Source organism: Echinops telfairi, unplaced genomic scaffold, assembly GCF_000313985.2.
Source record: "Echinops telfairi isolate 266 unplaced genomic scaffold, ASM31398v2 ScPeMD7_23;HRSCAF=83, whole genome shotgun sequence".
Taxonomy (NCBI): Eukaryota; Metazoa; Chordata; class Mammalia; order Afrosoricida; family Tenrecidae; genus Echinops; species Echinops telfairi.
Window position 1 is genome coordinate 7285644 of NW_022103920.1, and position 25533 is coordinate 7311176.

Sequence of the window (25533 nt, forward strand, 5' to 3'; positions counted from 1 at the left end):
AGTCCAACATTAACCCATATGTCCGACACCAATCCACAAAGTCCTCCTCCATCTCACAAAACACACACTATGATGCCGACTGCAGGAGGAAAGCCGAATCAGTGAACGTGTAAGCATCTCAGTGCTGGCAGGGGTCTCCACATGGCTGCTCCAGCACCCAGGGCTGCAGCTGCATCGGGGGAAATCCATGTGGCTTCTCCTCGGGGATGTCTTATAGGAAGTGAGCCATGCCAGCTGAAGCAGGGAACTGGCTAAGGCAGCTGCACTCGGGTCCAACCATCACAAAGCAAGAGACCTGAGAACTAGAAAGGCGAGGCTCACTGAGCCGTTTATCTCTCCGTCTTTCAATTAACCCCACATGTGTTTATCTGCCAGGTTGGCACAATAAACTTTAACTATCTCAAGCACCAATGTCCATTTCTCTTGGGTGAGGTTTTAGAACAAGCAGCCCAGAGCCCAGGTAAAACTTGACTAGTGCCACGGGTCGAATCTTACCATCACCACAAGTACGTGCTAACTTGGTTGGACATGATCCTCGGTGGGTTGGCAGGCACGCGACGATCCATGTTGGCAGTCATGTCATGATCCACGCTGGCAGTCAGTCATTTGTAAAGGGCTTGGGGTGAGACGCGTCCTTCTTACCCAGGTTGTAGTCCTGACCTGATGGAGGGAATTTCTCTGGCGGGTGACCTGCATCACCTTTTCCAAGAGTGAGAAGGGGAAAGAAACGAGCAGAGAACAGGGAACACATTACCACCAAGAAAGAAGGGCTGGGATAGAAGCAAGTCCTTTGCCCCTGGGTCTCATGTGCCGAGAACCTCCTAGACTCGGGAAGGTTGTCGCGAAGGCACAAGGAGGTCTCCAAAGAACATTGGGCTCACAGGTGTCGAAAGGAGACCAGAACCTTCCCCCCCAGAGGGAAAACCCTTCCCTAGAGCTAGTGTCCTGAATGCCGATGTCTGGCTGCCTCAACTGTGAGAGAAGGCGTTTGTTCCTGTGTGTTAGACCCGCCCACTCAGGGTTTGTCCACGACAGCCCAGCACGTGAGATCCACTCACAGGAACCCTTAACTTTCATGACTCTGTCTGCTCTTCTCCTCCTAGCTCCTCCGCCGCATCGGCGAGACGTGCCATACAGAGGTCGAAGCAAGAGTCGAGACAGAACCTTGAAAGATAGTCAGGAATTTCTCCCACCTGCTCGAGACTCTTCCCTGAATTCCTGCGCAGCCGATCACGAGAAAGTCAGCCGCAGGTCCTCCCTGGACGACGACGATGATGACGACCATGACTATGACAGTGATGGGGCGATGGAGGCTCTCACCCACAAACTCTTGCATCTTGGCAGCCGGCATAGCTCTCCGCCTCCCCTGGTCTCAACCAAGGCCACCGGTCCTGCAAGCCAGAAGGGAGCAAACTTCACGCTTTCCGAGAACGACAGTAGAGAGGGTCTCTTTTATGGGCGTTCAGGCAGCACTCATCTTGTGCCGGGTTCAACGCCAGCTTCCATCTGGAAGGAGTGCACGTCTGGGGTGGACAGCCTGGGCATCTGGGGAGGGGGAGCATTTCCTCCGAATCCACCTGTCCCCTTACCCCAGAAAAGCTTGAGCATGCTCTCCTCAGACATCAAGGCTGGGAATGGAAACCAGGTCCCCTTTCTTAACAGAGTGGACAGAGTGACCACAGATCTCTCTCCCACAGGACCCCCAAGTTACAAGGCCACTGCCAGCAGAGAACAAGAAGAATCGCTGTCTAAGGACCAGGACCCTAGACCCATTCCCAGGGCTCCGCTTGGCACTGGCAAGATTCCTGAGGACGGGGCGGCCGTGGTGTCTAAGAATGAGTATATTGCCTCAAAGACCTATTGGTCTAATAAGTATGCCCCCAACCTAGGGAATGAGCCCCTGAAAGTGGAGAGAGAGACAGAGCAGAGAGAGAAGATGGGAGGTCCTAGTTTGAGCTCAAGAGGGGATCAAGATGCGTTGCCCTACGGTATTCAAAACCTGCTCAGCCAGGACCTTCCCACGCCTGGGAAGGTGACAGTCTCTGCTCAGGCTACCAGCCCACCAACGGCATCAAGCTCCTCCAGCAGCAGGGCTGCTGCCGTCGGGGTCAGTGCTCACAGCACAGCCCACACCCCAACGACCACAGCCAGCAGGCTGAAGAGCAACCCAGCAACGGCATCAAGCTCCTCCAGCAGCAGGGCTGCCGCCATCGGGGTCAGCGGTCACAGCACAGCCCACACCCCAATGACCACGGCCAGCAGGCTGAAGAGTAGCCGGACCCATGACCTGGCTCCGTGTAAGTCTTTGTCGGAGGAAGGTGGGGTCACAATGTCTTACACACTCCACTGGGAGGAGCAGCTGCAGGCTGCTTCTTGAGTGCTTACAAGGGCTCTGAGTATGGGCTTTGGCGAAGGGGTGGCACCGTTGAGAGGGTACCCATGAAGTTCAGGGAAGACCACCCAGGAGAAGCAACAGATTAAGCTTCCACCTTAATGGAAAAAAGCAATTGCGTGACAATGGTTTAAGAATGAGTGTAATGCTCACCTGCTTCCTTTCACAAGAAGCCATCTAGACACTCGTGAGCAACGCATGGCACAGTCATGCCCTTGGACACCCCCCAGCTTCAGCGATTCCACCTCATGGTGTGGTCCGGCGTCTGGCGTTGGGGTTACAAACACAGATGTCAACATACGGAGAAGCCCTCTTTTTCCCTTTTCAGATCCCAACTCCAGCGTGACCAGTCTCTCATCTTCCAAGAGGGATGGCGGCTCAAAAGAAATTTGTCTTGACTACCTGCAGGAATGTTGTCAAGAGGGTGAGTATCCTACGTACTTTCCGTATACCGAGACAGTACGCATGGTGACGTCGCCAACCTCTGCTGAGCGCTCAGCCTCGCCAAGGTGACACTGTGAACCTCACCCGCATCCTCTTTGAGCTTCACCGCAACCTGGAGGCAGGTGCTGCCCGTCAGCCAGTGTGCAGATGCGCAGTCTGGAGGCGCACAAAGCGAGCTGACTCAGGTGTTGATTCTGAGTTACGCAGCCACCGTGCTCATCACGGCACAGTATTGTCGCAGGGGATGCATTTCACTCAACCAAGAACCAACAAACTCATAAAACTAAACCAACAGGTCTTGGCAAGCATATATATAATTTTTGTTTCTTTATTGTGAATTAGACCATCAATTCTGCAGTCAACAGTCCAAGCCCCTCTCAGACACCCCTCCCCCCATCCCATATTCTTTTCCAACCCCACCTCCACCCACCGCAATTTCTCTTCTCCTTCTTATGGCCCTCCATCTTTCTTTTCCCCCAAGTCCACACCTGTCCTCCTCCTAGGCTGGCTTCCTCTCCCCACCCTCACCCTACTTCCCTTTGGGAACCCCCAAAATCCGTTTCCTTTGGGATGCCAGTACGGGACTTTGGTTTTAATCCTTATTTTATTTTATTATTTTTGTTTCTAATCCTTATTTTTAAAAAGAAAAAAAGAGCAAAAACCTGACCATTCAGACTCAGTCTTGTCACATTTTAGTCTCTTTCCTCCACCATGTTTTTCTTGTTTTGAATTTGAAAATTGGGAAACAACTGTATCAACAGTGTTGTATCCCAGCTTTTGATTATATTCTGAATACTTTGTTTCATTTAACAGTCTAATATTCTTTTGGCAACCTTTTAATGGGTAAGGCCATTCTGTTTTTTATCATATAGATAGGCCATTCCTCTGTTTACATATCATACAATTCAATAGTTCAATCATATCAAGGAGATGTATGTAAGCATTACCGTGTCAATTTTAGAAATTCCCTCCCACCCCACAAATGGTTATATCGCCTTTAAGATGAGTTGTGCAATCACAGTCAGTTCTAGTGCTCCCTCCCTGCTGACAGGCTACTCTTCATCTGCCGTTTGTGTTAGTCCAGGTAGACAAGAGAAACAAATCCAGAGACACACACATATATATATGTGTGTGTAAGAGAGAGCTTTATATCAAAGAGCAATTGTAGATTGAGAAAAACATCTCAGCCCAGACCAGATCAAGTCCATCAGTCTGATATTAGCCCATATGTCCAATACTAGTCCATAAATCCTTCTTTAGACTCACACAACACATACAATGCCGCTGAGGACAGAATGATCACAGGTCAGTGGGTGGAAAGTCTCGTGGATCCAGTGGGAGTGGAAGCATCTCAGTGCTGGCAGGGGTCTCCACATGGCCCCTCCAGCTCCAGGGCTCTGGCTTCATTCGTGTCGCTCCACGTGGCTTGTCAGCAGGAAGATGAAGCAGAGAGTGTGTGTATTTGGCCTCCAGCGAGCTATTTATTTTCGTGGTGCCTCCGAATGTGGCCATCAGGCTGCGACCTGATTGACAAGCTAGACTCCACCCCTTTGCAAGTTGGCACCAGATTATCTAACTACCACACCTTTTCCCAGTATTGTTAAATGGGATGTTTTTAAAGGTGTTTCATTTGCTTGTTTGTTAGCTCCTATATATGATGCTGTGATGAACATCTGGATATAAATTCTCATCTCCAGCTCGTGTTTTTAATGCTGGAAGCATCTGTGAGCTTGAAAGGGGGTGCGGGGAGACACTTCCTCCCCACATCTCCCCACCCACCCCCAACTACTCATCTCCTGCCAAAAACAAAAAAAGATACCCCAGAAGCCAAGTAACAGGCAGGTGTTGTCATGGAAAGACCTGGGTTCTAACCTCGCTCCCGGGGCTGGTTCTGAGGGTGAGGGGGACACCGCCTTGTCAAAGAGGCTCTGTTACAGCAGGAACCTTTGAGCCCCTGTACAGAGGCACTGATCCACCTTACAGACTTTCTGCTCCCATTGCCAGCGTCCTCACTGAGAAGGAATCTTCTGGCTTCTTGCATGCTTATGTTGCATCCACAGTGTCAGTCCGTCCCCGGAGGCCCTTCCTCTTCTTTGCCGATCCTCTGCTTTACCAAGCATGTCTCTCTCTCCAGGGACCGGTCCTTCCTAAGTAAATGAGGTAAACTCTTGCTGGCTTTGCTGCTAAGTGCTATTTGGGATGTTCTTCTTCCAAGCCAGAAGTTGCTTGCTTCTTCTGCCAGCCTGTAATTTGGGGAGGGACACCATTCAACCCGTGACAGGTCCTCAGACCTCCTCTCTCTCTGTAGTGAATTGCAGCAAAGTGCATTTCTACCTGCCCTTTAAGTGGCAGATGCTGGAGGTGGAGAACACCTGGATTGACCTTCCACACATGAAGATCGAGAAGGCATACTGTAACCCAAACATCTTCAAGTAAGTGGGGGACTGTGCTCTGGTTGGTGGGTCCCCAGCAGAGCTTTGTGCTCAGCTCCAGGAGATTGGGGAGCGGAGAGCGCAGAGGATCCCGTTCATGTGGGAGAGGTGTGCTGAGACAAACATGGTCGTGCTCCAGGGAGCTGCCGAAGGAGGTTGGGTTTGAAGAAGCCCAGAGCTGGGCTGATGCACGGGGGTTCTGGGAATATTTGCTAACTCTACTGAAAGACTGTGACTCAGCTGTGTGCTTAGTGGATATTTTCCCACAAGCCCCACAGGAACACACCATGAAGAGACCCTCTCCTATTCCCACAAACTCGTAAAATAATGACATGGTTTTGGAAAAGATGACCTTTGGCCTAGTTCCCTAATGTGAACATAGTCTAGGGCAGAATTCTGCATGGGATTTTAAAAATGCAAACAACCCCCTCGTCACTGGATCTATTCTAACTAACCCATAGGACCCTTGCAGGACAGAACAGAACCACCCTGGAAGGGTCTCCACGGCTGCTGTCTCCACACGAAGACTGCCTCAGCTCTCTTCTCTGGAACAGTATGTGGGTTTGAACTGCTGGACTTTTAGTGAGCAGCTTGAGTGCTTAAGCACTGAGCCACCACGGCTCCTGCTGCGTGATGTTCTATAGCATTTCCTTTAGCTAGGAGCCCTGGAGGCGTAGGGCTGGGGTTCTCAACCTTCCTCATGCTGTGACCCTTTCATACAGTTCCTCATGGGGTGGTGACCCCCCCAACCATAAAATGATTTTCGTTGCTCCTTCATCACTGTCGTTTGCCTACTGTGATGAATATTGGGCGACCCCTGTGAAAGGGTTGTTCGACCCCCAAAGGGATCACGGCCCACAGGTTGAGAACCGCTGGTGTAGGGGATTGCACTGCTAACCTCAAGGTCTGCAGTTTGAGCCCACCAGCTGCCCCACTGGAGAAAGGCAGGGCTTTCTCTCCCCGTCAAGATGTACAGTCGGAAACCCGCAAGGGCACGTCTAGCCTGTCTTATCTGGTCACCGTGAGTTGGGATTGACTCCAGGTTTGTTGTTTTCTCCCAGCTGTCTCCTCGATCTTAGAGAATGCTTTACAGTTCTGCTTTTGCTGCAGCTGAAGTGGGGTGCCACGTGGGGCTGTAACTGCCAGTCATTCACAGGCACATGAGATGTATCTTTCTATTATGTAATTTTTATCGTGAATGAATTCAGTGAGTTTTTGGTGAAAGCTGTATTGCTGCACTTTACCCCTAGAGGACGACATCAGCTATCATCTTATTTTAAAACCTGATTTTGGGGTGCTGGGGGGGTTAGCATGTAACCTTGTGCACCACCCGATGAAATCCAACACAGGTGAGTTGCTGTCAAAGTCCATCGTGGCCTAGGGCGACCCTGTGGGCAACCCCATGTGTGCCAGGGCGCCCCTGGACTCCTTAGGGTTTCCGATGGCAGTGATCTTTCGAAAGTTGATTGCCAGGCCTTTCTGCCAGCCTGCTTTCTGGATGTATTCCCACCCACCCACCCGCCCCCCAGGTACATCTAGAACAAGGTTGTCATTGTAGGAGGTTACTTATCTAGGAACACTGGTTAAAGCACTTGGCTGCTAATTGCAGGTTAGTGGTTCAAGCCCACCAGCCAGCCACTCGGAGGAAGCTAGATAGGCAGACTGTTTCGATGACAACGACAGTTTCTCTGTGGGAGTGTTCATCTGCCCTGATGGGTGTTAGGGGTCAGAATGGACGGGACGTCAGTGAGTACTTTTGGCCTGCTTACTCGCTTCAATGCATGAAGGGTCTCAGAGAGCCTTTATTTATATAGATTATAGTTCTCAATGCTTACTGCATTAAAATTGAAAACTGAGGGGGCAAACAGAGTCTAATACCAGTGAACATGAATATCATTTATTTTTGAAAATTACCTATGTTTTCCAACACAAAAGAAATCTTGATTGAGAAAAGTGACCTGGCTTTATCTATTTAAAAAGCTCGTTTGCACAGATACAACTCTCTAGGAGCCCTGGTGGCATGGTGGCTACACGGTGGGCTGCTAGCTGGTGGTTTTGAACTGTCATCTTGTGGGTCACAGCCCAATGCACAGCCAGTACGCCACCAGGAACCCTGGTGAGAACCCCAGAGAAAGGCGGGGTTTGTATTCTTGTGAGCAGTCACAGGGCAGGTCCACCCTGTCCTAAAGGGCTGCTGTGAGTCAGAATGGAGCCCAGGGCAGTGAGTGTTGGTGTAGTGGTATGTGTTGAGCTGCTAACCACAATGTCAACGGTTTGAAACCACCAAATGCTCCCTGGGAGAAGACAAGGCGTTCTCTTTTTGTTCGTTTTGTAACAGTTTTATTGGCACATAATGTGCGTATCATACGGTTCAATCATATCAAGGAGAATTGCGCAATCATTACCGTATCAATTTTAGAACACCCTCCTCCCACGGTTAAATCGCCTTTAAAATGAGTTGTGCAGTCAGTCAGTTCTAGTGCCCCCTCCCCTTCAATTTTGATTCCGCAAACGCCCTTTCCCTCCGTATCACCCACTCCCCACCCCTGCGTCCCCTTATCAACTGTTACATTCGTTATTCTCACTGGGCAGCCACTCCCCGGGTGCTTCACAAGCTGGGAAGCCCAACAGAAACAATAAAAACCAAAATTGAAATAAGGGAGTAAAATAATAGTTATATAAAGACCAACATATAAGTAATGAGTAAGAAAGAAAGACACCCCCCACCCCATCCCCGTCCCCTGTCAACATTCAAAAAGCCAGGGACGAAATATCTGTCATGGAACGAGTAAGAGATACTTGCACCTTGGACCAATTCAGCTCGGGCTGTAGTGAGGTGTCCAGTTACATTTAGCTTATTCAAGATAACAGTGATCTCTCCCTGATAGCAATGCCTTTGGCCAAAGCAGCCGCCAGCAGCTCAGTCTGACTAGATCCTCTGCAGAAGGGTTTTTGGCTCCCACTGCCCTCCACAAATTGGGTGTTCTCAATTTATACACTGAAGCTTTTCCTTTTGCCATATTTGAATTTTGTAACTGTCATCTTTGGATCATACAAGCTGGTGTGCTTCTTCTGTGTGGACTTAGTTGACTCCTGGCTTAGATGGCTGCTTGTTTGAGTTACAAGCCTTTTAGACCCCAGACACTATTTTGATCCATAGCCGGTGTGTTAGTCTGGGTACTTTGAAGAAACAAATCCACAAATACTCATGTATAAGAGAGAGTTTTATATAAAAGTTAAATGCACATCAAAGAAAATATCCCAACCCAGTGCTGCCCAAACCCACAAGTCCACCATTAACCCATATGTCAGACACCAATCCACAAAGTCCTCCTCCATCTCACAAAACAGAAGCAAAGATGCCGAGTGCAGGGACATTGAATGAGTCATTGAATGTGTAAACATCTCAGCACTGGCAGGGGTCTTCACACGGCTGCTCCAGCACCCAGGGCTGCGTTGGGGTAGGTCCATGCGGCTTCTCCTCAGGGATGTCTTGCAGAAAGTGAGCTTTGCCAGTTGAAGCAGGGAACTTGCTACGGCAGCTGCACCCTGGTCCGACCATCAGAAAGCAAGAGACCCAAGAACTAGAAAGGCGAGGCTCACTGAGCCATTTAGCCCTCCGCCCTTCAATTAACCCCACATGTGTTTATTGGCCAGGTTGGCACAATAAGCTAACTAACTCAGCCGGGTACTGTCTAGTTTCTTCACCACACTGTGCTGTAGCACCTTATCTTCAGTGATCATTTCATGAAGGTATCAAGCAGGGCCATGTGATCAGAGTTCATGTTCTTGGATTGAGGCTAGAGTTAAGTAGGGGCCCAGACTCCATCTGCTTGTCTGTGGGGTTTGCACGTCTCAGGTTTACTTTGGCGGTCTTACTAAGACAAAATCACAACCTTGTAAGATCGACTGCATCAATAGCAGCCAAACAAACCGAACAGACACATCCGGAAAGGAAAAAGAACAAACAAACAATAAAAGCAAGCTACAGCCAGGAAAGCAGAAAAGCCTACACAAAGCAGTACGGCACTGTCCATCACCCCTGGGGTATAAGTCAGTTGCACTATTTTCACTATCCACCTTCTCAATGACCCTGCTCTCCAGACCCTGTCGGCGTGAGGAGTCTGTGCTAGCACAGCTCCCCCTTGTGTCCCAGCTCATGGGTTTTTGTCCTGCACAGTTCGATCTCTCATTGATGGGGCTCTGTTGGCCCTCAGTATGGGGGTTGACCCTAGCGGGGGGTCTTGGGTTGACCCAAGCCAACACCTCCAAGTGTAGATCCCAGACCAACCTGTTGTGTCACTGAAGGGTGGGCTTTGAGGCACTATATGGGGATCCTTGGTCCCCTTCCACCGGACACCTACTGAGCCAGGGGTTACCCCCAAGGTCCAACAACCGCCACTTCCACAATCCTGGGGTGGCCACTCTCTGCTTCCTCTCCCATCCAAGCACCCCAGTCCTCAGTCCAAGGGTGCAGGCAGCTTCAAGGCGGGGTCCTTTTCATTAGCGTGGCCTCTATGTTAAGTCCTTCTGGGGTAGCCCCTGTGTTGATCATCCTGGTGCTTAGTCCACAGTGTGGTTCGCTGAAGGTTGGGTAGAAATGAATTTGTAGTGTCTACCCAGGTGTATAAAATCTGGCCCATTGTCCCCCTAGGTTCCCTCCACTCATTGTTTAGCATCCCTTCCCGCTGGCTGTGTGGTGAGTTCTCATTCCCCCCAATCACCCCACACACGCACCAACAGAACTATCAGCAGCTCCTACACAATGTAGGTGGTCCCCTCTTCTGGTCTTGGTTTGGATTTCTGGAAAGCTTCCCCTTCCACTCTTTTGGGGCGCCCATTGGTTTGCCCCAGCCTAAGACAAGGCTTTCTATTCACGGAAAGCCTTGTAGCCATGGAAACCCACGGCGGCTGGTCCACCCTGTCCTGTTGGCTCCCAATGAGTCGCATCTGACTTAATGTTACTGGGTGAAGTTTTACGGATCCAGACACTTTCTGATGTCACTGACTATGTGGTTGGGCACATGACCTCACTACATTTCCCCTTCTCTTTCTTGACTACCCTCTGGAACTGTGGGAAATGTTAGGAAGGCTCCGGCAGCTCCGGTTTTAACTTGGCGCCCTAGAGTGGAGAGCTCGGATCTTGGAGACCAGAAAGGCAGCGGGGCATTTTGGTAACTGTGCCTGTTTCTCTCTCAGCTTTTCTGTTATGGATTATCACATCGATTTCCAGACGATGACGTGTAATTCCAAACTCCTTCGACGCCTCTCCACCCCATCGTCCGGCACCAAGTTGACCTCGCTGGTCTTTGCCACCCAGTGGGTTTGGTACTGGAGAAGCAGATCTGACATTTGGGTTAAATATGGAGAAAAGGTGAGCCCTGCTGCCCCCGCTAGGGGAGCTTGTCTAACCCGGCCTGCTCAAGGAGCTGCCTCAACCAGGCAGGACTGGCCCGAGGGGAGGGGGAAGGGCGAATGGAAGCGGCAAAATCACAGGAGGGTGTGAGAAGAACACTGTTGAAGGGATCGATTGCAACCAAGGCCATAGGGAAAAACGTGAGCACACTTGAGTGGGCAACTGATGGGATCTGCCACTTCCTACCCGGAACCACGCACAGACAAGCACACATGCTCGCTCGCTCTCTCACCCCACCCCCCATGAAGCCCAGAGGAGGGAGCTTGGAAAAGTTCATGGGAAAAGCCCGTTATCTTCTCATTTCCCGTTTCCATGCACTCTCTGACTTCCTCTTATACACTCAGATGCATGAGCCAGTCTCCTGCCCCTTCTCGCTACCCCTGATGCCAGGGGTTCCAGGGAGGGCCCATGGCAAGCAGAGGTAGGAGTCGGTTGAGTAGTGGTGGCTCTGTGCCCTTCTTCCCTTCATGGGGTTACCGCTCGTGGTCCTTGGGCTGCCTCTGTCTCATGGTGACATTAAGTCAGTCAGGCTACCATGTTGCCCGCATCATGACGGTCGGTGTGCCGGAGTCCATTGTGGTGGCTGTTGGGTGGGTACACACGATTAACACCCGTGGCTGCCCACTGAGATGGTGAAGTTACGAGACCATCTGGAGATGCCTTAGACTAGCGGTTTTCAACCTGTGGGTCTCAACCCCTTTGGGGGTCGAACGACCTTTTCACAGAGGTCGCCTGAGTTATCTAAGTTGCAAAATGAAAGTGATGAAGTAGCAACGAATATAATTGTAGGGTTGGGGGTTCACCACCACACAAGGAACTGCATGAAAGGGTGGTGGCATGAGGAAGGTGGAGAACCGCTGCCTCAGCAGAAGGCCCGGCTGTTTTCGACAATTCAGCCCCTGAAAGCCTGAGGATCAGGTCCACTCTGATACTCTGCAGCTGCCCGCAGTCCGGGCCAACTTATCAGCAATTGATATGTTGTTTGTTTTTAATCCCCGGTTGATAGAAAAAGAGACAAAGGCATCTTAAAAATGTGATGAAACTAGAGTGAAGAGAAAGAAATAAAAGGATATTAAAATGAAGCAGGGAGTAGAGGGAGGGGTAGATGAAGCCCAAAATAGTTAAAAGCAACCCAGAGACCTCCCTTCCACACAGCCCTGCCTTCCTTCCACATAGGGCCCACCTTCCACACAGACCCGCCTTCTCCCCAGAGCTCCACTTTCCACAGAGAGCCCGGCCCATGCAGGGCCATTCTGACTCTGACCTGCTGAGCTGCCAATGCAGAGAGAGCCCACCTGGTTCCGAACTCACTGTGCCTCTCTGGTCAAACCGCCCGGTCTCTTAGGAAAAGAAGGGCTTTCCTGTAGGTGGATGATGATCCTCCCCACAGTCCTGCCGATCCATTAAGCCCATGGTCTGCAGCCTGTGGTAGCTGCAGAGACAGCCATTCCCGGGGCATCATTGTTGAGGCTGGCAGAGCTGCCCTGCGACAGTGGCCATGGGGCTCAAAGCCCTGCCTGTCTCTCAGCACACTTCCTTCCTCTGTGGGCTGCAGCTGGGGATACTCCTGGGGCGCTGAGAACGACGGCTCCTCCTATCAAGCCAAGGAGACTTTCAGTCAAAGTGTTTTGTGGATGAAGAAGTTACAAAGTAATCATTCCTGTGGTCATTAAGGAGCCCTGGTAGTGTAGTGGTTTAAGTGTTGGGCTTCTAACCGCAAGGTCAGGAGTTCAAATCCACCAGCCACACTACGAGAGAAAGGTGAGATTTTCTACTCCTGTAGAGTTACAACAGTCTTGGAGATCCGCCGGAGCGGTTCCACCTTGTCCTATAGGGTCACTGAGTTGGCATTGACTCGATGGCAGTGAGTTTGGGGGGTTGGTAAAATCTGGCGAGCCGGGCTGGGCCCTCATTCGGAGCATTCTGTGCAAGAGCAGAGCACTGGGTTCTGCTCTGTGGCCAGTGTAGACGCCCATCCCAGAGGGACATGCAGGTCACTCTGCCCCGTGTGGAGAGTGACAGAAGTACCACAACGAGCCTTATTTTCCCAACAGCATTGAGCCCCAAGTCAGCTCTGGCCCTGCAGACTGCCCCATCTCTGGGCACCAACTGGCCCGGCATGGGCTCTTAGTCTGGTTTAGTGCTGAATGTCTGGTTTGGTGGACAGGACAGCCTCTTGTTCAGATTCCATGCCTGAATGAAAATGTCGTTGTGCCGAAACTTTTTAAGATGATGTCCAAAAGACTGGATTTCTGAAAAGCCTGCTCTGACAACTTTTTATTAAATAATAATAAATATTATTGTTTTTTTTATTAGTCGAGTAACCAGGGAATTTCGAACATCAGCTCTTCGTACATCGAGGACATGTTTCTTGCGTACCCAAAGGGAATTGTGCCCTTTAAGGCGGGCTTTGAGGCATATGAACTGAGTTTCCAAGGTGAGTGTGTGTGTCTGGTGGTGAGGGGGTTGTTGTTTGGGTCTGGTGAGGGGATAGAAGTGAGGAGGGAGCATTAGCAGGCACACAGGGGCCCAGGTCAGGATGCGTTGCCACCACCTCCTCCAACCTTGTAGCAAGGCACACAACCCGGTAGATGCCAGTGCCTGCTGGACACCTGCTTTTCCCTATGGGAGCGTTGCCCGGCCTCCCTGTCCCTCGGGCTTTTCCTCTGTGGGGTGGGCCCTGTGTTCTGTCCCAAAGTGGAGGCAGAATTTTCAGGAGCTGCTGGCCACCCACCACAGGGACCTCAGGCCATTGGGCAACCTTCAGAGTTACAGGAACTTGGCTCTTCTCCTTTGGCCCCGTCTTTTGGTTTCTTCCATCTCTTGATTAGCACCCCTGCCTCCTACCTGGTTCATCTGAGCCATCGGGACAGGCCCAGGGAGTCTAGTCAGCATCTAGTCCACTGACCTTCTCCCTGGTCTCCACCCCCCCCACCCCCCACCCCACCCCTGGCCCTCCCTATAGGTGGTCAGGTGCACATCCTCCCAGGACACCCTGCAGACCCTTGATAGGAGTGTAGACGAGGATTGTCTTGCATCCTTGCCGTTTTGAGGTGGCATCTAAAATTAATGCACTCGGCCATTGATCAGAAAGTTGGAGCTTTGAGCCACCCCGTGGGTCCCTCAGAAGAGGAGCCTGGTGGTCTCCTTCCAAAAAGCCAGCCATGGAAAATTCCATGGGCAAAATCCTACTCTCCACACACGAGTCACCGGGAGTCACGTCAACTTGTCAGCAAAGGTCCTTTTTTGTAAAACTCAAGATCTGAGAGGGATTTAAGTAACATAGCTTAAAAAACAAAAACAAAACATCCCCCAATAATTTTAGAATGCTACCCGGCAATACATGTTACGCTGCCAGTTTTTCACTCTGAGGACAGTTCCTAAGGAAAGAACTCACCAGGCATGAAGCTCGTGAATGAAGTCTTATTCTTCTCTCTAAAAAACAGGTACAGCCTTGTCTCACCTACCAAGGCACTTCAGAAGGTTTGTGGGGAAATCCCATGACCTCTCCATGCCCTTTGTCCCCGACCTCGCTGAGGCTCCCCCGTATTTAGCCTTGAGGTCCATGCCTTTGAGCAACCTGCAGCTTCTCGTCTAGCTCCGCAGAAGCTTCCGCCGACCCTTAGAACGAGGCGTTGTTTACTGCGATGAACTCGTGACTCTGGTGTATTTGCCTTTTCTTCCTGTCTACAGCGATGATTCAGACAAACGTACTTTCCAGGACTCAGAAGCATGTCCTGCGAAGGCCCAAATTTCTATCTTCCTCTGACCTGGAGTTGCTCAAAATAAGACGAAAGTAAGTGTCCTGACTGACGCTCGAGATGCCCATTGTCACGCGCCTTGTGCTGGGGCTGAGGATCCCTTGTGTGCCCCTGGCTGGCTTTTGTTCCTGGCTGGGGTTCTCAGTGCCTCCGTTTCGATGGGTGGGTTTAGAGAGGGCGGGGCATGTGGCAGGGGGACAAGGCGCGTGCTGGAGAGAGAAAGGAAGAGGCTGGTGCTGGGCTTGGGTTTGGGCGTGGGCTCTGAAAAGGTAGAGCTGGCTATAGGGTGCTTGCATAGGGTGTTTTGCTGTGGGGCTGGTGGTTCATAGAGGCCTCCCCTCGCTGGGCTTATGAAACCGTCAGTAAATGCTACCTTGTGCATCAACATGTTTGAGTTGGATTTTTCGATTTCTGAGTGAAATGTGATTATGCGCAAGCAAGGTGTCCTAAGGAGGCATCCTTGGTTGTAAAAATTCAACGTGTGTCCTTGAGACAGAGTGGACGCTGAAGAGAAATGACCTCCTACAAGAACCCAAGAGTAAGAACTGAGCTTGATTGGGGGGCGGGGTGTCATGGGAATGGGGGTGCTTTAGCTTCTGCCGTAGGAGCCACGCCACCTGAGGTGACCGTGTGCTCTGCCCCTTGTTGCAGTCGTTGGATCTCCCAGCCCCCCCTTATGGTGACCCCATGTACAGTGAAATGACACACTGCCCCGTCCGGTGCCACCCCCATGCCCGCTTGCCGAGCCCAACATGGGAGTTCACAGGGCTTCACCGGCTGATGTTAGTAAGTTGGTTACCAGGCCTTTCTTCCTAATCCTGGTGTGAAACCAGTTCAGCATCACAACTACACGCAAGCCTGCAGTAGTGGAGTGGGTTTGGACACAGCAACTGCGGTGGGCACCCGCGAGACGGGATGGGGCAGTGGGACGTGCACTCGAGTGCTCCACGTGTGTTTGCAGCTGCTCTTATGATCACGCCCCAGCCCCGCTATTAACAGACTCTATGCCCAGCCTAGTTGTTTGCCGTTCTAGCCCCGCTATTAACAGACTCTATGCCCAGCCTAGTTGTTTGCCGTTCTAGCCCCGCTATTAACAGACTCTATGCCCAGCCTAGTTGTTTGCCGTTCTAGCCCCGCTATTAACAGACTCTATGCCCAGCCTAGTTGTTTGCCGTTCTAACTCTCACAGTGACCGTAGGTACAACAGAATGACGCGGTGCCCACCCCTGCACCGTCCACACAGTCACTGCTACCTTGTGCTTGAACCCACGGCTGCCGCCACTGTGTCTCCCTCCCGTTGAATGGCTACCTCTGGACCGCTGACCCCTCTGCTTTACCAAGCATGATGTCCCTTTCTAGGTGCTAGCTCCTTCTGATAATACATTGAGAGTATGTGGGATGCCAGTCTCGCCATCTTCCAATCTAACCAGCATTCTATTCTAGCAATCCCAGATAGATTTGTCTATTCGCCTGGCAGTCCATGGCCCATTTCATTCCATCTTCTTCCCACAAACCGTTGGTCAGATGCTTCAGTGTGTCTCTGGTCTTCCTGGCTCATCGTCCACCTTTCCTATGCATATTCGGCGATGCAAAACCCTGGGGCCTGTGTCGGGGGCACAGTCGTCCTCAAGGGGCTACCTTTGCTTTAGAGGCAACAGATTTGCTTACTGTGAACCCTACAGATCCAGTGGGTTCTGGCCTCTAGCTAATGCTTGGCTGTGGTTCAGTTTTGAGTATTTCATTGTACTTTAGGGGAAAGTCGGCATGGCCGATCTGTCTTCAGCCAAGCAACCTCTTGCAGATTGTTCTGACAGTGGTTGCCCATGTGTCAGTGGGCTCTCTGCCTTCCTCTGGCTTTTCCTTTGTTTGTTTCCTCGCCCCCCGCCCCGCCCCCGCCCCCCTTCATCTTGGCTTTGGGTAAATGCGCCCGTTGAGCTCTTACTGTTGACTGTCCCAAGGAGCACTGTTATTAAGGGTGCTTTGTTTATGTTGCACCCTGTCATTTGGCCAAGAGGTGGCTTTTGAGAGCATCTAGGGTTTCAAGTTAGAGGGTTTTGTTAGGTCACCTTGGGGTTTGCATGACTATTTTTCCCAAAAGACGTTTTATTAGGAGTCAGGGTGCTGATTTTTCTATTTAGGTCATCATTTTTGCCTTCAACAATATGAGCAACTTATCAGTCTTTGAGATGGCTTCCCTTATAACTCTCAACCCCCCCTGCCCTCCCCCCCACCGCCATCTCCCTCCTCCCTCTGGGAGGGTATTCTCCTCTTTCTCGCCTATTGCTCCCCAACTCCCAGCCCTGGTAACCATCGAGCTCTGTTCCTCTTGGGCTAAAGACCTTCTGTGTGTGTGTGTGTGTGTGTGTGTGTGTGTGAATAACAGTGGTCCCGTACGATGCTTGTCCTGTTGTGATGGACTCACTTCCCTGCTGTAATGTCCTCCAGGTTCATCCATCCACGTCATGAGGTGTTCTCACAGCCCCACCATTATCCTTTAGTATCCTTGAGTGGCATTCCACAGAGGTCTGTATGACACCTAACTTTATTCATCTCTTCTCCCCCCATGGCCACTTGGGTGGTTCCTAGCTTCTTGCTACAGTGAATAATGGGGGGTGAACATGGGTGTGTGTATGTGTGTCTGTTTGTGCTGTGCTGTGTTCCTTTTTTTCTGTTAGGTGTACATCAGGTAGTACTGTTGCTTGGTCCCTGCCTAACCTTCAACCTCAGAAATCCAATCTGCATTTCCCTCGAGCCTCACCTCCTCCCATGGCCTCATTTGCTCTGAAGCCCTTCATTTGTATTCCCAAGAATTAGACTCTGATCAGCCTAGGTAGCTATGATTCTCCCAGTTCCTTGAGTGTTCCAATTAATAAAGTGAAGGTGGTGCAGGGTTCAGTGGTGGGAGAGACTCGTTTGTGTTGGCCGGCTACTTACACTCCTATGGATGTGACAGTGGAAGTCACCGTTTCAGTTGGCGACACATGTCCATGGGGAAACAGCTCGGCAAGAAGTAGGTGCTATTTGCAGTCAGCTAATGAAAGAGAGTGTCAGTGCTGCTTCGTTGAGTCCTGGGGTGGCGAAGGCTGTTAAGCACTTGACCGCTGAGAGGCTGGGAGGTCAAGTCCACCCAAAGGAGCCTCAGAAGAAAGCTCAGGCACTCTCATACTGAATACTCAGACATTAAATTCCCCGGGCGAGCATAACGGTGATGTTCTGCAGCCTAGTTTGTGGAGTGGCTGCTGTGACCTTCAATGATAGGAGTAGCCTCCTAAAGATAACAGCTGTGGTCTCTTCCCGTCTGGACCAAAGGAGAGGGAAGGAACCAGACTCCGGGGATCGAGCATTAGTCTCAAGGACCAGTGGACCATGTGCACCAAAGCCTACACCACCGGGGCCAAGGGACTAGAATGTGCCCAGCCACCACTGCCGCCTGCCCTCACCCACAATGCAATTGAACCTCCAGGTTAGAATGGGAGAAGATTGTAGAACAGAACTCAAAAAGTGTCACAAACAGTGCGATCAATACTTAATGCTCTTTGACATTTTCAAATGCTCGGTTTATTCACTGCAAACACATCAAACAATCTCACAATCTTAAAGTTAATTCAAACGACCAAATGCCAGCATGTAAGGGCAAGTATAAGGCCCTAATAACAGCACATGCCACATATTATTTCAGCCTCCTAGGCCCAGTAAGCTTGACTTCATCAGTGTGCTCACCCGGGTAGAGCTGGAGAGAGCAGGGCTTGACGGCTCCTTGGATCCGAGCTCTGTGAAAAGTCAGGGTCTCTACCCGGGTTGACACAGGCAGGTTCGCAGGCCCTTTGCATTCTGGAAATGCCGCAGCATTCGGTCAGCTCTCATCGGGGGTTCCCCAGACTTTCTGGGGTGGCTCTTTAGAACATCTGTTGGTCCTTGGCCATGGCTCAGCATTCAGCCTGGGTTTTCTAGTGCTTTCTATTTCTCTGTCAAAACAGAGGTTCTTGTGTTCATCATTTGCTGACTTGTAAGGCTTGCGAGGTAGTTCCATGACGCGCTCATCAAAGCCCAACCAACCAACCCAGGCATGCGGGTCTGATGGAGCGTAAAGGACACTTGCCCTCCGTCACACTTCTAATGCCGAACTGAAGCCACACCCAGAAGTCACCTGGCAACCAAAGCAGATTCGCCTGTAATGTGAACGGTAACACCTGTGAGGAAGGTGCGTCCAAAAACAAACACCAGAGGGCAGGGGCATCAGACAAATGGAAACAGTGGAAGGGTTGCACCCTGCAGGGGTCACAAACAGGGTCATGGGAGCGTTGCGTACTGAAAATTCCCAAAACCAAATTCAATGTCATCAAATCGGGTCCAACGCATAGCAGCCCTATAGGACAGGGGTAGAAATGACTCTGTGAGTTTCCAAGGCTGTATGTAACTCTTTACTGGAGTAGAAAGTCGCATCTTTCTCCCAAGAGGCTGCTGGTGGTTTTGAACTACTGACCTTGTAGTTTACAGCCCAACACAACACCACCAAGACTACTGAACTACTTAAAACCAACAGACCAAAGCTAGGTGCCACTGAGTCAATTCTGACTGATAGCAACCCTATAGGGCAGGGTAGAATTGCTCCTGTGAGTTTTAAAGACTGCAACTCTCTATAGGAGTAGAAAGCCTCGTCTTCTCCGTAGGGGAGGGTGGTGGTTTCAAACTGCTGGCTATGTAGTTACCAGTCCAACACGGATTCCACTATGCCACCATGGCTTCTGAACTCCTGAAGGGGAGAGTAATGTGGTCATATTCACTTCCATCTCAAGCACAATAAAATGTTCACGAGCCAATCAACCTCTTGGAACATGGTTCTACTCTGCCACAGGGAGCACCATGCATCGAGTTGGTGCGTTGGCAATGGGTTTACTGGTCTCACTCCTTCGTGCTCAAAATAATTCTGCTATATTTAGTTAAAGCGACAAAGCTACATCTTATTTATTTAATTAAAGATTGCCAACCCCATGCCATGTCTACAATGCTTATTCCATTTTAAAAAGACAACAGAAAGTTGCAATGAAAAAAACAGGAAAAAAGGTAAGGCCTTTGGTTTTCACTTGGCAGCAATTCCCCCCAATCCCTGTCTGTCTCTACTCCAGACTGGACTTGATTTCCTCTCCAGAGGGCAGATTTCATCCAGTGTGTCAGGGATTCCTTATCACATTGGGCTCCTAACCGCAAGGTCAGCAGTTCGACATCACCAGCTGCTGGGGAGCAGGAGTGGGTTGGTGTGGGGGGACAGGGCTTTCTACTCCTGTAAAGAGTTACAGTCTCAGAGACTCACAGGGGCAGTTCTACCCTGTCCTGTAGAGTTGCCATGGGTCAACATTGAAAGAAACACCGAGAGGGAATGAGCTGCTGTACCTGGCAGCTCGGGACCCTCGCTTCAGGGGGCATCAAGGCCAACTGGCATACCATGAGTGGAAATGGGGACCCCAGGAGGACGAGGGGAGAGCGCTGTTACGTTGTGGGGAATGCAACCAACATCACGAATCAAAATGTGCACCAAGAGTTTGATAGAAAAAACCCAATATTACTGAAAACTATTACCCAAATGCTGATGAGAAGGTAGATACACATATAAAACAGGTTCTCCTAGTGCCGAGCTGGGCGGCTCGTACACCTCTATTACCAAGAGAAGATTGTGGTGTGTGGCATTGAAGGCCTCTCATGACATCAGCCCGCCACCTGTCTCCACGGTGTCTAGCTGTCAGTGCTGCCCCACAGTCTTCCATCTGCTCCTCCCCTTGTCCAGGAACCTCGCCCTCCTCGTGCTGTGCGCGGGAAGCCAGCATCTGCGTAGCCCGCTCCAGCGCCACCCCTCCCATAAAAACCTGACTGGCAAGTGTATTTTTAAATTTAAGTTATTGCTTGGGTGAATGTTTGCTGAGGAAATTAGTTTCCCATTCAACGCTGCGTACGCACTTTTGTTCTCTGACATCGTACTCCCCTCCGGTGACAGCATTCTTTCTCTTCCTCTCTGGGTACCCCTTTTCCATTTGCCCTCCTTTCCTCAGGTCGGCCGAGCAGGGTGGGGAGGGGGGTGGACTCGTTCTTTACAGGTGGTGATGCTCCCTCGAGAGGCCTGGCTGTGGTGGGGCTGACAGTGGAGGCATGGAGGTAGGCTGAGTTCCAGGTGTGAAGGGTGTCTCCGGTTCCGCCAGTCTTTGCAAGACCAGTGAGCCTGGTCTTATTTATAATTTTGAAATGATCTTCATCTTTCCCCCGTTTTGTCTAGCACCTTTTGTGGCCACTTTCAGGGGAGTCAGTAGGGTTGTCCAACACCTCCTAGTTACTGGTTTCAGGTTAGTGGAAGCTATGGTTCCTGTGGTCGTTTAGCCCGTTGGACAAATTGCTTCGTTGAGTGTTTGATTTTCTTGGGAGAGACCAGTAGATGCATCTGAGATGGTTAGTGGAGGCAGTGTTAAGCACAGTGACCAGTGCATCTCTACCAGGAGATGTCGGGGTGTCAGCCCAGAGGAATGTATGGAAAGAAACATCCTATCTTGTTCCACATTGAGAGGCTGGAGGTTGAGGCAAGAAGTCTCTTGGGCCCATGAGCAGGGATTCATGTCACCCTTCACTCTTTTTTGCCTGTAGCTGTCAGCCGGCACTGTCCCTGCCCACCCCAAACGCTTCTCAGCAGGACCGACCCCAGCGCCCCAGTGCATATACGGTAAGGGCCGGGTTGCACTTTCATGGGGAATCCTTGGAAGGTGGGGAAAGAAACTTTGGTACCAGAGTAAACATTGGCTTGTTCCTATGAATGTGTTGCTTCCAAAGCTCTTCCAGGAAGGAGTCCCACTGGTAACGCCATCACTCCTCTCCTTCAGGGACAGCCAGCCCCGAGGCAGCCCACAGAGCTCAGCGCCACACGGTGATGTCCCGATCCCAGGAGGGAGATGGGAAGACAGGTCTCCCCCACTGTGCAAAGGGAGAGCGTGGCCAAGGAACCTCCCATAACCCAAAAGGGCGCAAAGCAAACTGCTTGGACTCTTAAAAGGCTTGCCGTCGTTATTTTTCTCCCCATCGGAGCGGAAATCCCTTGGCAGATTTCTTCCCGTTAGCGACACTGGGACTCTTGTGGGTCTTTTATAAGGCGAGGTGGCAGAAAGCAAACTTTCATAAGCAGGGGCATCCCTCTGTTTTTTAACCTGTTCCTTTTTTAAAAAAAAACATTGATGTGAGCGGTCCTACAGCAAAACCCACATCATTTTAAAGTTGATAGTTCCGTGGCGCTGATTCATCTCGCAGTGTTGTTCAGCTGTCTCGATCGACTTCCAAATGGTTTTCCATCCACTTTACAGGACACCCCCTTCCCCATTTAACCATGAAGCTTCATCCCTGCTTCCCACCCAAACAGCTACCCCTAACCCCAAATCCCTGGCAACCACTAATCATTTTTTGTTCTCCAAGGATTTAGCTAATTTGGATTTTTCATATAAATGGAATTAGTATTTCTATTATATACGGGTCACTATGAGTGAGTCAAAAAGTCTTGCTGCCAAACCAAATAGCCCTTTTATGAAACAAAAATGCTCAAATAGGAAGCAATTGTTTATCCGCATATCCTGTTCCCAGGATACTTACTTTTTGTTATTGTTGTTGTTGTTGTCTATACACTTTTGACTGTGGTGTTTCCATCTTTCTAATCCTTCCCCAGAGTCCTGGGCGCCTTGATTTACATCGCATCAAAACGGCCACCAGGGCCTCTCCGAGGGCCTCATTCAGGTCCTTTTAAATGTGTTTTTGTGTGTGTTTTCAGAACCAAAGGAAGCCTGAGGGGCAAGGTCAGGGCTGTAGGCGATGGGGCAAAGTTGCCCAACGAGATCCTCGTAAGACAGTCCTTCCCCCTTGCAGAGGGAGCCAGGCGCATGGCCATTGTGGGGAATGAGCCCTCGGCTTAACTTCCTGCCTGCCCTCACCCCTCACTGCCACCAAGCGGATCCTGACTCCTGGCAACCCCACAGAGAAAAGTAGGACTGCCTCTGTGGGGTTCTGACGCGCTAAATCTTTTTTTTTTTGAGGTGCTAAATCTTTAGGGGAACAGAAAGCCTCCTCTTTTTCCTGCGGAGCTGCTGCTGGTTTTGAACTGCTGATGTTGTGGTTAGCAGCCCAACTTGTAACCCAGTACCCCGCCAGAGTTTCTTCTCACAGATGCAATTTTCCATTTTCTTTTAAATGTCTCCTACCTGATACAACGAAAACAAAAGTCTTCCTAATAAGCATCCATGGTTGTCTTGTGTGCTTCGAGATTCTCCATGACGATGACCTCTTTAGCAGCCCCTCTAGCAGTCTCCAGAACCTTCTGAGTTGACCTTTCTGCCTTCAGTTGAACTGGCCCAGTGGAGTCCCTTGGAGCCACTGTTTTGAGACACACACACACACACACACACACACACACACACCATCCTCTTTTAGGGCATTCTAAGGAGGCGGACAAGTGTGTCGCTAAGAGAATTTGCCTCTAACCATCCACTGACCACAGGGACATGTGTTCACATGACTTCTTTGGAATAAGTCCATGCAGGTCAGAGCTGGAACCACAGTAGCAATACTTTTTGACTCACTCTATTCCACTGGAGCTGAGAGGAAATGCTTTGTCCATCAGCTGCCGCGAAAGAGGAGACTTCTGTGGGAGCCAGACAAATGGTGCCCCACCCACCTTACTGGGGGTGATTTTTTCCCCTAGGATGTCTCCTCCACCCGATTGTCCATGGGTGGAGACAGCTCAGCTCGGGCTTGCGGGCACCTCTGGTGCGGCCCTAGTCCAGGAGCATTCGGACTTGCTGTAGGTCAATGGACTCCGGCATGGAGTCAGGCCTCTTTCTTCCTTCCATGGCCGCAGCGTGTGTTGGCCTGACATTGTTCTGAACAGCTGGCCGGCTGTCAGAACACCACCCCACCCACCCCGAGCCAACTGCTTCTTTCCTTCCTCGCATTCCCAAGAAAGCCAACTCCATGTTTTTTATGTTTCAGTTGTCGCCTATCAGCGACCAACATCCGGAATATATTGTGATAAGTGCGAGTTTCAAAGCTTCCATGAAGAACTTCAAGATTGAGAAGATTCAGAGGATTCATAACCCAGCGCTCCTGACTGCCTTCCAGAGGTTGGTGCCCAGGAGCGAGCTGGCTACCCTCCCTCTCTCTAGATCGACACTCCTGGGCTCAGCCCAGCCTTCCATCTCTAGTGCGGCTTCTCATGGTGTCGGGCTATGAGTCCGTCCTTTTCTGAGCAGACTTTCTCTGCCTCTTACCTGTTTGTAACTCCTCTCTGCCTGGCGTTACAGTAACATGAGACCACGGCGGGGTTTCTAGCGGGGGTGCATGCTCTTAGCCAGAGTGGGTCAGCAGCCCTCTGCCGACTGAGTCTCTCCTTTCTGATCTCAGGAAGAAAGTCTTTATGAGGAACGCCAATGAAAAAACCCTGTTTCATGCGACGGACCGCCGCTATGTGGAGTCTATTTGCCAGCACAATTTTGACTGGTCCTTGCATGGAACATGTGAAGCAAAATATGGAAAAGGTTTGTGCTGAAATGGAGAAGCTTGATCCGTAGAGTCATAAGCCTTATGTGTTTTTCTTGTTAGAGGCATGTACTGTTGACATACATCGACTATCAGGCAATGTTCATTCTGTTGGGCATAAGGCCGCGATGAGCCAGGACTGACCCAATGGCACCTAACAACCGTGGACCCTGAATCACTAGTGGTGGGAGGTACCGCCCCACCCTTCACTCCACAAGCAGGTGAAAATCCACCTGTAGCTTTTAAGTCCTTCAGAACATAACTATTAAAACCCTATTGCTGATGGACATGTTAATGATAACTAACAGACAGTTAATTGGCAGATATTTTTTATGCTACTGACAGTCAGTACACACACACACACATTTTGAAACACTTTTACCAGTATTTCATGCACATATCATACAATTCAATAGTTCAGTCATATCAGAAGAGGGGTACCATCATCACCACAATCAATTTTAAAACACTTTCTTCTCCCTTGTACGCACTGTTGTTAGTGTAGACCCACATATATTTTGGATGTTGTATGTGTTACATATTGCACTCCGCCTTTCCATGAGGAAATCAGAAAGGATAAGGTTTTGGCCCCTTCGGCAGACCTGCAGCACGCTTCCCCCAATCACTTTCTTCTTCACGTGCACCCACGGTCCTCACGCTGACTCATGTGTCTTGAAATGGCAGCCGTCACAGGTACAGACCTCCGTCCACGGTACATCTCACGACCACTCAGCCTCTTCTTGTAATGCCAAGACTTTGCTCTGCTCGTTGGGCACACTCCTAACATCACCAGGGGCACTCCGACCTTTTTCGTCCCGTGCCGTTACTCCAGGTATTGCCCTAAACACGATGGGAAGCACTTGCTTCAATAGAGATCGATTTTTACTGAGCTGTGCGATTGACAGGTGAGACACGTGGAGGTGATTAGAGTCACACTTCACTGCTTTTTTTTTCACAGTAGGCACGAAATACATATTTATTGATGATTTAAATAATTTAAATCTTATCTTAATTTAAATTTGTTTTAAAAACAAATGTAGAAATGTCATATTTTAGGAAAATATTCTAATTAAACTTTCTTCTCCCATCCAAAGCATGTGTACCCAGTTCAAGTGCTTCTCATAGGTTCTCTTATCCACCCCAAAATTCCTCCTCTATTGAGATACATCTTTTTAAATTTTTTTATTAAATCATTTTATTGGGGGCTCGTACAACTCTTATCACAATCCATACATAGTGCCAAGCACATTTGTATATTCGTCGCCATCATCATTCTCAAAACATTTGCTTTCTACTTGAGCCCTTGATATCAGCTCCTCCACACTGCTTTTTTAAAAACTCAGTATATAAGTACACCCACGCAGTTCAGACCTAGGTTGTTCAAGGTTCAATTGTAATTGTTTTTGTGTGTGCCTAAACCAGCATCATGTCTTGGGTTTTGCTATTGTCTTTGGATTTTTGAGAGAAACAAAATTATCATTATATATATATATATATATATGTGACTTTGTGTATATTTTTATTTATAAATTTGTA

The 25533-nt window shown here is 50.0% G+C and overlaps 1 protein-coding gene across 1 annotated transcript in view; it reads left to right on the forward strand.

The window, feature by feature from the left end:
* ZC3HAV1 (zinc finger CCCH-type containing, antiviral 1) overlaps window positions 1–25533 on the forward strand; it is a 52614-nt gene that overhangs the window by 23405 nt on the left and 3676 nt on the right. Inside the window, exons 3-11 of the mRNA XM_045288917.1 lie at window positions 1104–2297; window positions 2721–2816; window positions 5145–5268; window positions 10468–10642; window positions 13001–13121; window positions 14378–14480; window positions 21073–21148; window positions 23452–23582; window positions 23863–23996. Coding sequence (XP_045144852.1) covers window positions 1104–2297; window positions 2721–2816; window positions 5145–5268; window positions 10468–10642; window positions 13001–13121; window positions 14378–14480; window positions 21073–21148; window positions 23452–23582; window positions 23863–23996 — 2154 coding nt within the window. The remainder of the gene's footprint in view (window positions 1–1103; window positions 2298–2720; window positions 2817–5144; window positions 5269–10467; window positions 10643–13000; window positions 13122–14377; window positions 14481–21072; window positions 21149–23451; window positions 23583–23862; window positions 23997–25533) is intronic.